The 13,000-nt window shown below is 36.3% G+C and overlaps 1 protein-coding gene across 4 annotated transcripts in view; it reads left to right on the top strand.

Annotated features, from left to right (window-relative positions):
- The window catches only part of FBXL17 (F-box and leucine rich repeat protein 17), a 307,633-nt gene that overhangs the window by 77,273 nt on the left and 217,360 nt on the right, over positions 1-13,000 (top strand). For all 4 annotated transcript variants that reach the window (XR_008574640.1, XM_054809505.1, XM_054809506.1 and 1 more), the window contains exon 5: positions 10,494-10,601. Coding sequence is in view for 3 of the 4 variants with exons in the window: in XM_054809505.1 (XP_054665480.1) it covers positions 10,494-10,601 (108 nt within the window). In the remaining variant the exon portion in view is untranslated. The remainder of the gene's footprint in view (positions 1-10,493; positions 10,602-13,000) is intronic.

Below are 13,000 nucleotides of genomic sequence, written 5' to 3'. Positions count from 1 at the left end.
TGAATCTGTAAACAGCGTGTATGGAATGCCATAGGATAGAAATGTCTTGAAGGTGGGTTGCAAGAAAGTTTTTGGTATTTGTGCTCACTTTCAGTTTCTGCAGTAGCAATCTTTAGGTATTTGCTGGTGGCAGCCTTACCTATATATTACAGCTGATGATATCAGCTTTGTGATGTCATACTATATTTCAGTTGTGTAGTTTTATGTATGGCTAGTATGAGTAGATTTAACCTAAAAAACTAAGGTTAGTTGCATGAAAAACAGATGTGAATGCTATGATCTCTTTAGTGATTTTCGTAGTATAGAATGTACTGTGTGTATACGTTACCTTACATTTTCAACTGCTACAAGAGTTTCCGCACTCATATAAAATTACATGGTATCTCTGAAACTTGAAGAAAGTATTTGGACAGGGATTGTCTAATTTTCTAGTTGGACTAAATGTTCTAAGTATCTAATGTTCACATTATTTTAAAAGATTACCTTTTCAGTCATATTTACTAACTCTTAAAATAAACATGTGATGCCAAGGGATAAATCCTATTTTTCCTCTTAAGATTTCTGGATGATTTTGTTGGCATGAGTAAATATCAGGTGTTGGCTGTCTTTGTGTGAATACTACCCTCAGAGGTTACTATGCCTGTGTTACCACTCTCGTGTGCATTAACGCTATGTAGGTGTTACAAGCCTGCATTATTGATTGCATTGTATACTGGGAATATGCTTATGTGCTGGCAAGATGGAGGAATTTGGAGGTTTGGTTAGATATATCACTCTATTAGTGTTTCAGCTTGCTTCAGTTTGTTTATCACTTTGTTTCACTGAGGAAACTTCTTTAGACATAGCCAAGAATCTGGCAAGTATTTATGCCTATAGCATACCACAATGATGTATATAGTAAGTTCTGGTAGAAGGAGAATTACTGTATGTTCCTACTACTCTGTGGCTCTGTTAAAGTACAACAGGTTTAGTATGTGGAAATCTGTCAGAAACAACTTTCTGAGTTGGTATTGTATTATACCAGTGAGAGTGTTGTCTAAGTTGGTATTTAAATTTGTTACCTGAAATAAGAATATGGAGGGAATAATAGATTAGTTTTGCCCATGATAATGATCTGACAACAGAGCAAGCTTATGCTATTATCATGATGGTGCTTTTAATGAAAGGAACATGGATTTGTCAGATTCTTGACCAAGAAAACTGAAAGGATTTATTTGGGCAGTTAGGAGGCCTTCCGAATGTAAGTAATGAACAAAGTTAAACAGTTAATGATTTTGATGTGCAAAAATTATAATGTTCTTGGAATAAAATGAAAGGAAATAGACTAACAGTGTTTAATAGTTTGTATGCATAACAACCTGAGTAGTTGAAGAGTAGTGTGTGAACAAGGCTGCCTGTATTTCTGAACATTAACAATGCTCTTCTGGATCTGTTTTAGAAGGGAGTGTGAGCACAAAGCAGTTGTTACGTGAATGTGTACTGTAAAATAATATTTCAGCCCCTTTAGAAGCTTTGAAGTTGTGGTAAACTTTGTGGTAAACATTATGTACCAAAATACATAATTCTAATGGGAACGTGTAAGATCCAGTTGCATAGGTGGACTGAAAGTAAAAGCCACTTTCTTTACAAAAAGATTTTAAATGGGAATGAGATCTGTTCAGTTAGGGTGAACAATAAAGCTGTGGAATAAACTGGGGTTTTGTGTTGTTTTTTGCTCATAATACAGAGTTTTGTTTTGAAAGCAGTGTTTTGCCAATCCAGAGTAATAACATTTTGATAATAAACTTTGTCTTTTGGTAGGAGAGCAATATTTTACAAGCTGGAGAATTGTTTTTTACAATTTCATTAGCATTTTGCAACAGAAAGATTAGGGCATACTGATAGCCTTGTTCAGTATAAGCACATTCAAACTGTATTTTATTAAATTGTGAGTTAGTGGGAATCAGAGATAGTTTATGCTGAGAATTTGGATTTGTTTTCTAACCTGGACATGTAAACCAGTTTGAAGATAGTGGTTGTCTATAGTTATTTATTATTTCAAACTTAATGTGTTCCAACTGTGTTGTTTTGTTTAGTATCAATTACTTCAGGGGATAAAATAGATCAAAATAAGATGAGGAACTCATCTGTTTTGATGACTCTGTCATCATTAGCGAGAAGAGAGTAAGACTAAGCAGTGATACTCTGTGGCACAGAAATGGAAGGAGTACTTTGTACTGCCCTTAACTGAGCTACTTGGGAGTTCTATATCTAAAAATGATATTAGATGAAATGGGAAAAATTTGTATAGGCTTTGCACTATTATCAAGATAAAACAGGAACATGGTTCTTTATAGCCAGTTGTTCAATCCTCTTAAAAACAAGGTAGAAACAGTAAATCCACATGCATTCTAAAAGGATACTCAATAAAATTATGCTTGAGTATTCAACTGAGTATACTGCAAAACTGTTTTGTGGTTTGTTTGGTTTCGTTTCTTTTGTACTTGCGGTATTTTAAAGTAGTTAACATTACCAGAATGTTGTTGATGAGGCCAGCTGGTAAATACAACATAAAATACTCCTTTCACCTTTTCAAATTAGTCCTTGCGCTCTGTCTGTCCTTTCCTGTCGTATCATGGGCAGATAGTAATACTAACTCCTGAGTTAATGTATAAGGAAGAAAGAAAGCATACTAATGCAATCCTCTTCAGTCTGTTCCTCATCTCAAATGTGAGGGTGGGGTAGCATAGTGTTGCACAGAGCCTCATCACGGGGGTATGTTCTGATGAAGTCTGAGGTAGCCCGGGGTGCACAGGGCAGAAACACCAAGCAGATGTTACGTTCCCATCTCAAAATGAGACAGCCACAGAGTTAGTGCTTCACAGATACAAGGCAGCGAGCACATGAAGGGTACTGCCAGACCCAGTGCTGTATTTTGGGATGCTGCTTCAAGCAGGTAAGGCCTCTTCTAAGTCCATGCTTTAATTATTGTATTAGCCTTGTGTGCTGTGAATTGTTGATTCTTCTGGAATAGCTCATATGGTAAGTTTTGCCTTACAATACAGGCTCTGGTTCTGTATTTCATGTTTATATTTCAATTTAAATGGTGGGACCCATTTCAAGAAACAGGTTTCTGGAATAAATGAACATTTAAAAAATAAGTTGATTTTAAAATACTGTATAAGAATTTTTGTTTCATTTTCCTGGTTTGTAAAAAGTCACTTAAATTGATGGATTAACATTCATCCCTTGCAGTTAATAATGAAAAAAGTTTTACTGCCATTAGTAAGCAGCAGTGTTCTGTTTTGTGAAGGGCTACACATTTGTTTTGTATAAAGATCTTTTTTATAATGAAAAGAAACCAATCGAAGCTTATAAACCCAGACTGAGAAAAGATTGAAGATCTAACCTAAACTTTGAAAATATATATTTTAAAAAATGGGGATAATTTCCTTTTCAGTTAGACAGTTTCCTTCAGAGATGAAGGAATATAAATATATTTCTCTATTTTGGGTGCTTATAGAAATTGGCAGTACTTCTTAAATTTTCCCTTACTACTGCAATTTAGAGCTGACAGTTGTTGAAATTCTTTTGTGATTAAGAAAATGGTTACATTTATCCATACATGTTACTGAATGTGAAGAAATACATAGTTTGTCCAATGGCAGTTAGTTAAGATGAGCCTTGCCTTGCTGCTGTTCGCTGATGAAATTTGGGTTTTCACTTGAGCATAATGACAGATTCTCCATGCCTTATTTTTGTCAATGTTCTGTAATTGCAGTGAGGACTCATGAATTAAATGCATCTTTGCCAATAATAATTACTTTGTCACAGCTTTTATGACAAATACCATTTAAGTTGATGCTTGTGGAAAGCAGACGATGTATCACTACTATTGAATAGGGAAAGTCTTTTCCAGTTCAAGTTTGAAATAAATCTTTTAAACATAAACTTCATTTTTTACCTTTTCTGCCTTTTGTTTTCTGGGGGAGGGACAGGAAAAGAGCCCTCTATCTGGATTTGTGTGTAAGATACATTTGTCATATTCCCATTTTAATTTGAAGAGAGTTGGGTTTATATTCATGGTCAATCAAATAATATAATCTATTTCTAATAAATTGTATTTGAATTCACAAGCGGTTAAATTAGAACAATTTCCTTTTAATTTCTTACTCATTGGACTAGGAAGGTATTTGTAGTCTTAAATGTTTGTAGGTGTATGTTTTAGCTTAATAGTGTATAATTTGCTAGTATTTAACTTCTAGTGTAATATTGTGATCTGTGTTTGAACCTCTTAAAAAGTAAAAAAGTGTTTGTCAAAAGAGAAACAATGTCATCTTTCCCTGTGTGGCAAAGAGGGATCATCTGATCATAATACTTTGCAATGACTAGCCTTTATTCCCATCTTCACCCTTTCACAAAGTGCAATAAATTCAACAGCTTTTACCTTGCATCAATGCAAGCTGTTCATGGTTACATTTTAGTATATAGGTAGCAATGCAAATTTTAAGCTAAACTGGAAGAACCTATGTAAGCACACACCTGTGGTCAGGTAGTTTCTCTCAAAATGATTTCATTGCTGTGATTTTATTTATTTATTTTAATTTTTATTTAATGATATTTAGTGTCTTTCCTGCTGATAGAACAGTGGTAGCCTGGCTGCCTTTGTTTACAATACATACAGATTGCTGTATATGAGCAATCTGGTTGCTTCATGTTTCGGTTTTTGTACGTATTACATCCTTATGTATGTGATTGAGCTCACCTTGTAAGCTGGTGAGCTGAGTTAGTCTGGGATAAAAGTCTGTGCAATTTGTTTGTATCTTATGGAATAAATGCATTTCAGGAGTTTTGGTAAAAAGGAGGAAAGCAAAGTTATGCCTGAGGTTAGCCTAACTGTACATTATGGCCAGTTATGTCATGCAAGGATTTCAGGGAAAACAAACCAGGGAACATGGGCATTGTTTGAGTATGTGATATAAAACGCAGTATCGGAGGGCCTGGCCACATGCTTCATGCAGGGCAAATTTCTGAGTGGGTTGTATGTAGGCCTTAGTCTGTAGCATATAATAATGCACAGGTAAGGCAAGAAGGTTTTAGGACTGAATGAGCAGATGAGCTTTTTGAAACCTATCTGTTTTCAAACATAAAAATGAATTTTAGTAAGTCCTCCCTGACCCTTCTTTCTGTGTTGCCTAAAAATAAGTATGGTGAAGCAGATGTCTCAACAAGACAGGTAAAGATTTATGGAGTAAGGAAATAGGAGAAAAGGGTTTTCTTCTACCATTAGTGCTGACTTCCACAGTGGATACTTACATGGTACATTCATGGCAGACTGACTCTCTACTTACTTGAGAACATATTTTACTCTGGCAGAGTTTATCCTGCTAGGTGTCTGTCTTCTGAGGAATATTTTAGATATTTTTGCAAACTTTTGTTTATGTATTTTACATGGAAGAAAATTATACCTTAAGATCTACTTACATTGCAGTGCACCTTTTTAAGAGAACATGGTGCTCATTCTCTGTCAGGTACTATATATATTCCTAACTCTTTCAGTTATTTCTGTTTGAGCCTTCTGTAAGTTTTCATTAATGATGAGGCTTTTAGTTGAAATTTAAGAGGCTTGTATTGTTGTACCTCGAACTTTCTTTTTGAATTATAATCTTTTCTTCAGAACGGTTCCTTTTTGGTCCTTCAATTATTGAATGCGAAATAAACTAATACTTATAGAGTCTAATTCAGCATAATCAAAATATTGAATTTCTGTAAAACAATGCAGAACTCAAATTCATATATAATAGGCTGCAATACGTAAAAAAGAAAATGATTAAACCATATCTCACTTACCATAGATGTTTTTAATCCCGACAAAATCTGTGCCATTAGTTCCAGACCAGCATATTTCCCATTTAAAATGCTTTAGTGCATAACTTATAAATCTGTCCTCATCATGCTGTATTACTTTTTCAAAGCAAGACGAACATCAAGCAAGAAAGGATGAATGAAAGCCAATGAAGGTCGACTAGACAATCCAATTACTAAAGATTCTTGAAAGAGCAGTACTGTGATCTATAAAAGAATTGGGTGTGAATTTCTGTATCTTTGTTGACAAGGGTAATTTCTGTAGAGCTGTGGTATATTTTCTATTGTAATCTGTTTTTTGATTATGCTAGTCTGTTTGTATATTATGTCTGAATGTCAGTTGTTTATACTCTAAAATATTTGTTAGTTTGCAGAAGCCATATTTATAATACACATTTCATGTACCTGTTCTATCTCCTGAGTGGTGAAGAGGCCTTTGATGAAAATGTAACAGACAGTTACATATTGCATTATGAAGACACAGTGTTAAGATTACATAATAATTGTGTACATGCCATTGCTAATTTTCCATGCATTTTTTTTCATCAGTCACTTATCTTTCATTCTGCAGAACAGGCCATCTCTCAGGAGCATAAAACACATCTGTACAATAAGAGGTTACTACTTCTGACACCTACGTACAGTAGAAATAGTGAGCTGGCCTGCATGTTTGAGTTTAAAAGTTTAAATATGTATATAAACCATCTGCGCTAGACACTGCAGATGATGAAACAGAAGAAAGTCTATTAAGCAGAAGAATAGTTGTTTTCAGTCTTAGAAACTTACTTGAGCTTTACATTTAGCTTTGTTGCTTCTGTTTCAGATCAGTCTGAAACTTACCTACTTCTTTCTCCCTTATACAAAGAGGTATAAAAAATAATACTTCTGCATACAAACCTTATTTTATTTTGCTTTTTGAGCCATATATAAATAAGGAAAGATAGGAATCAGTTATCAGTTATTCTAACGGAAGACTAGGTAATTGTACTTGACTATAATGCTACACATATGTTTATAAATTAGTTCCAAACTATGACATGTTCTTACTCTCCTCCACCCCTGCAAAAAGGAAAACAAAAAGACCTAATATAAATTTCTTTTTTTTTTACCCTTTCATTAGATACTCAGTTTACATGTATTGATCTGATATTTCTATACATAGTATCTTATATTCATTTTATGAGAAGCCATTCTTGTCAAATTGTAAGTCTATGTGTGCACATGTATATGTATATGCAGAAATATATATTTTCCTTCCCAACTAGTACATTCACAAGAGAGTGTGGTCATACATTAAGAGTAGCTAACCAAACAGAATATTGAAAGGCCTTCGTTACAGGCTGTCTGTGTGGGAATCACGTTATTAAAATATCAATTGCTATAAATGACATAGGGTCTGAAAAAGAAGTAATATATTCCTAGAGACTGATAGAGTAAAGAATGCTGACTGTTAGATTACAGTGCTGACGGAGAAAATTTTTACAGTGTTTCCCAATAAAACTTGAAGTCAGCTTCTGCCAGTGGTAGAGTTTTATTGGCTGACAGCAAGGGATGGGATCTGTTTTTGAACTCAGCTTAAAGACAGGAACAGTTTCAATGTACTGTTATTTTATTTATAAGTCAAGATTTAGAGGACAGAAATTGCTGTTTGCAGTAGCAAAATGCCTGTCTAAAGTGGTGGTTTCTACCACAGTAATTGTAAAGCATATTCAGGTAATGTCACAGTACTTTTAACAGATTGTAAATAATTTTTCTAAAGCTGGAAAATCATGAGGTTTGCATGGCATACAGAGGTAATAAAGAATATTTTTCTGACTAGATAGATGCTGCATATCTAACAAGCACTGAAAATGTTCAGTGCTAATCTGTAAGCTAATATGTGTAGTCATAGTCTACTGTTACTAACTTTTACCAAAGCTATTTTCTCACAAATTTTGTTTGGAATGCAGAAAATTCCATAGTATGAACAGAAGATATTTTAAGACACAGTAATTTTATTATCATCATTCAAAACACTTTTTTTTTAAAGTCTTCATGCACCCAAATGTCAGCTGTATGTCAGAAATTATTTGTATTTTAAAGTTTTAGGATCTGTAATGAATTTGTGATGCTAAGCATTTATGCTATTGATTTTTTATTACTACTTTTTTTTTTTTTTACTAGCTAGGGCAAACCTGTCCGCAACAGAATCATGCTCTAATCCACTGGAGAGAGAAGAGGGTGAGATTGTAACAGGGTCCTTCTCTTCGATCATTAGCTGAAACAGAGGTCTTAGTTTATCTTCTTGTGTTGGGTTTGCGTGGCAAAGTTTTTTTTGGGGGGGGTGCTACAGGGGGGGCTTCTGTGAGAAGTTGCTAGAAGCTTCCCCTGTGTCTGATAGAGCCAATGCCAGCCGGCTCCAAGACGGACCCACCACTGGCCAAGGCCAAGCCAATCAGCGCCTCTGTGATAACATATTTAAGAAGAAAAAAACCACAGTTAGAGAGCTTTTCCAGCCAGAGAGAGGAGTGAGAAGATGTAAGAAACTCTGCAGACACCAAGGTCAGTGACGAAGGAGGGGGAGGAGGTGCTCCAGGCACCGGAGCAGAAATTCCCCTGCAGCCCCTGGAGAAGACCATGGTGAAGCAGGCTGTCCCCCTGCAGCCCATGGAGGAAGGATGAGGGGGTGTAGAGATTCCACCTGCAGCCCATGGAGGACCCCATGCTGGAGCAGGTGGATGCACCTGAAGGAGGCTGTGGCCCTGTGGGAAGCCCATGCTGGAGCAAGCTCCTGGCAGGACCTGTGGCCCCATGGAGAGAGGAGCCCACGCCAGAGCAGGTTTGCTGGCAGGACTTGTGACCCCGTGGGGGACCCACGCTGGAGCAGTTTGCTCCTGAAGTCTGCACCCCATGGGAGAGACCCATGCTGGAGCAGTTCGTGAAGGACTGTAGCCCGTGGGAGAGACTCACATTGGAGAAGTTTGTGAAGGACTGTCTCCCGTGAGAGGGACTCCATACTGGAGCAGGGGAACGATGAGAGGAGTCCTCCCCCAAGGATGAAGAAGCGGCAGAAACACCGTGTGATGAACTGACCGTAACCCCCATTCCCCGTCCCCCTGTGCCACTGAAGGGGGGGGGCAGGGGTTGCAGGTTGAAGCCAGCAGTGAAGTTGAGCCCATGAAGATGGGAGGGGTGGGGGGAGGTGTTTTAAGATTTGATTTTCTTTCTCATTCCTCTGTTTTGCTTAGTAATAAATTAGATGAATTTTCCTCTCTAAGTTCAGTCTGTTTCGTTTGTGACGATAATTAGTGAGTGATCTGTCTTTGTCCTTATCTCGACCCATAAGCTTTTTGTTATACTTTTTCTCCCCTGTTTAGTGAATGAGGGGAGTGATAGAGCGGCTCTGGTGGGCACCTGGCCCCCAGCCAGGGTCAACCCACCACACTTCTACAGAGAAGATAAACTTTCTTTCTTTTTTTTTTTTTTTTTTTTTTGTTAACCTACTGTGGTGCTGGTAGAATGGTAAATAGTGCAAATCTGTAAGTCTTTGACTTCTGATAGTATTTGTCAAAGGTTTTTAGTAGTCAGTATCTTAAAATTCCTGAATAGTTGGTGTGGCTGTCCTCAGCTGAGAGGAGTGTGAAAAAATGAGAATGTAAGGTTATGTCAGATCAAAATCAAAGAAGAAATTTCTCACTATGCTGGTTTTTGGGGTGGTTTTTTTTTTGTTCAAGTAGGCAGACCTGAGACATGGGTCTATGGAGATACACCATGATCACTACCCAATTTGTGATTGAATCTGTTTAGCTGACCCTCTTTCCCTTCCTTTTGGCCTGTTTTCAATTTCATTGGCTTCTAAATACACAATCTCAAAAAGCGTGCCTTTTACCCTTGTTTGGTAGATGTGCAAAAATAAAAATCTTTACTGAGAAATTGTTGCTTTGAGAAAGCTGCGTTACACTTATGCAGGGGATTGTGTTTCATAGTTATTAAATTTTATTAGAAAAATGTAAATTACAAAGAAAGAAAATAGTTGTAGAAATAAATAAATCACAGTAATAAGGTGGGTAACAGCTCCATTTAACTGATAACTGACAGAATGGTATACTACCATGAGATACAAGTCCGATGTGGGAAACAGATGTAACGCTATCATTAAGTTAAATCAATTACTTTATTTTAGTAACAATGCTTAGAAAAGGAATATAAACTTAAGATAGCACACAATTCGAATTCTGTGCAGAGTCAATGATGGGTATAGCATGAGTCTGCAGGATGGCAATGACATAAATTTGTGAGTATTTTCATATCTGTATATAGTTAATAAGAATAATGGATAGAATGGTCTCTTGGGTTATTTGCAGATAAACAGGACGACAATAACATTTGAATTTGTGGCCATCGTTCTCTCTTTTCATTTGTTTCTTCTCCTCTTCCAAGAAGATGATCCTCCTCTGCCAAAAATGATCCTTTTCCTTCCTTTTCATGCACATATACAGATGTGTGTGCATACCTGATTTTTTCTCTCAACTCCTGAAATAAATAATAGTAGTGATGATAATAACAATAGCAGCTTGCCAACAGCAAGAAACTGGTTAGACTATGGTAGACTGTATTAAGTATGTGCTCGTATCACTTATTCAACTATTACCTGTGTATGTTTTCTGTAGGTGACAGATCAGTCAGTGAAAGCTTTTGCTGAACATTGTCCTGAGCTGCAGTATGTTGGTTTTATGGGCTGCTCTGTTACATCGAAAGGAGTCATTCACCTCACCAATGTAAGTATTGTAACTACTTTTAGCTAGTCATTAGTGTGTTTGTTGCCAAACCATAGGTATCAGCCAGGATAAGTTTATACATATGATGAATAGCACTGTCATAGGTAGAAATATGACAATATAAATGAACCTTGCATTATGTGAGCAGATACGTTCAGATTTCCTTGTGTATAAACACTGTAGCAAAAACATTCAAGGGATGGTACTTTTTCTCAGAAATATTAATACTGTTTAGGTCAAAAGTCAGAGTTTTAGATAGACCCCTTACTGTAACAGTATATCCCCTATGCACATACATTTTGTATGTATACATCTTTGTATTTTAACATAGATAGTGTAACAGATACATTTTATTTCCTTTTTCTTTTATGTAAGAGGAGTGATGTGAACCTGCAGAAAACAATGGAAGCATTCAATAAAATGAATGACTTGGGTGAGGTGGACAAACAGCATATTAATTAAAATTCATAACTGAAAATAAATTCAGGGATCATGCAAACGTTAGGGAGAACAGAGGAAAAATGCATCTGGAACAGGTAAATGAGTATATATAGCTAAGAATTTTAAAAAAAAGTTCAAATGGGAAAATGGAACTCATTACAGCTGGTAAAGATGACTGTAGAAATGAGTATTGAATTTGAAAAGTTCTGGTAAACATAAAAATGGTTAAAGAGATCTTGTGGATCTCTTTAAGCAAGTGGAGGGCATATTTAATGAAAACACAATATGCCTGAAGAAAATGCAGGTTTTTTGATGTAGCTGTGCAGCCCTTTTGTTGTTATACAGAACCATTCAGCATATCTGTAAAGTATTTCCATCAGTTTAGGGTAGCTCAGTAGCTGAAGACAGAGAAGAATTGAAAACATTTTGGAACACACACAAAAAGAAATAAGCCAGAGAAATTAATTTGCATGGTAAAGTTATAGCACCTCAAAGAATGTAATTTGGAAAGGACTCTCTGTATATTGAAATGATGCGTAAAAGGGGCATATATCTGTGGGAGAGAGAAATAATGCAATAATTTTCATGTGCTATTAAAACTATATATGTAGAACTGTAGATTATATATAGGACGTACATAAGTTACAAATCTGACACAGGCGGGTTATGTAGTCCAAGGGTTTGTGGGAAATTCCCACAGAGATTGCTTTTCAGTGCATGCTTTGGTTACTGCATTATTCTGGCCTAGATTTATTGAGTATTTAATAGATACTTATCCTTCAACCAAGTGACTTTATAATCCCATGTATTTGATTAAAGACAAGTCAAGATCTTGATTTTTCTTATAATATTTAGCTTTGGTTTTCATATGGTTTAATAATAATAAATGAGTAGAAATCCTGATTTACATAGGAGTGACTCTGTTGTACATAGTCCTTCAGAAGATATCCAGGAGGCTCCTTTGTCAAAAACTTGGAAAAAATCACATGGGATAAGTAATTGGTGCATGTACTTTTTGTTGGGACTTGAGACATGGGGATTCCAGTTTCTTCCCTCAAGCTGCATCTATAGAATTTTTCTATCGGCTATTAATACTGCAAAGACAGTTGTGATAACACTGAACCACATTACACTTTTTAAAATTCTCAGAAATGATTGGGGAATTTGTTTGCCCCCTCGACAGGGGAACTCTTTTCTTACTTATAACATTCCTGTGAGGGTGCTAATTATTTACCACATATCAAGTACTTTCTCCTTTACTTTTCCCACTTTTCATGATTCTGTCTTATGCCTTCCTGAAGCTTTCTGGTTTTTGATGTATATTGGAATTTTTTTAGATTGATAAAATAATGTCCAATTATATTATAATAGCACTTGAAACAAACTATTTTCTAGTAGTGTGCTGTTGGCAAAAAGTATGTCTTTGCTTACTGCAAGTCTTGTATTGCACTTAAAGCAGTAATTCTGAAATGACTGATGTTTTTGAGTAAATATATTTTGCAGGTTAAAGGAATTTTTGCTGGCTTGCTCCTAGAGTGTAGTATAAACTAGAATTTTACTAGGGTTAAAAGGTGAAGCATGTTGAAGGAAGAGCCTGACTCATCTTTTTCTTTAACTATGCTTTTCATGGAGAAGACGCCATGCCTTCTCTGCTATATTGATATATTGCATGGGCAGTGGAAGCAGGGTCAGGTATCCTGAGAAGAGTATAGGGACGCTGCCCAGTTGTGTAGGGGCGGGATCAGGATGACCAAGGCATGGCTGAAGCTGAAGTTGGCAAGGGACACAAAGAATAATAAGAAGGGCTTCTATAGGTATGTCAGCCAGAAAAGGAAGGTCAAGGAAGGCTTACTGTCACTGAAGCACACGATTGGCAAGCTGGCAACAATGGACAAGGAGAAGGCCGAGGTACTCAACAACATTTTTGCCTCAGTCTTCACTGACAGCCTCTCTTGCCA

The sequence above is a fragment of the Grus americana genome, chromosome Z (genome assembly GCF_028858705.1).
Source record: "Grus americana isolate bGruAme1 chromosome Z, bGruAme1.mat, whole genome shotgun sequence".
NCBI classification, from domain to species: Eukaryota; Metazoa; Chordata; class Aves; order Gruiformes; family Gruidae; genus Grus; species Grus americana.
The sequence above is the reverse complement of the archived record's forward strand: the minus strand, read 5'-3'. Positions and strand labels throughout refer to the sequence as shown.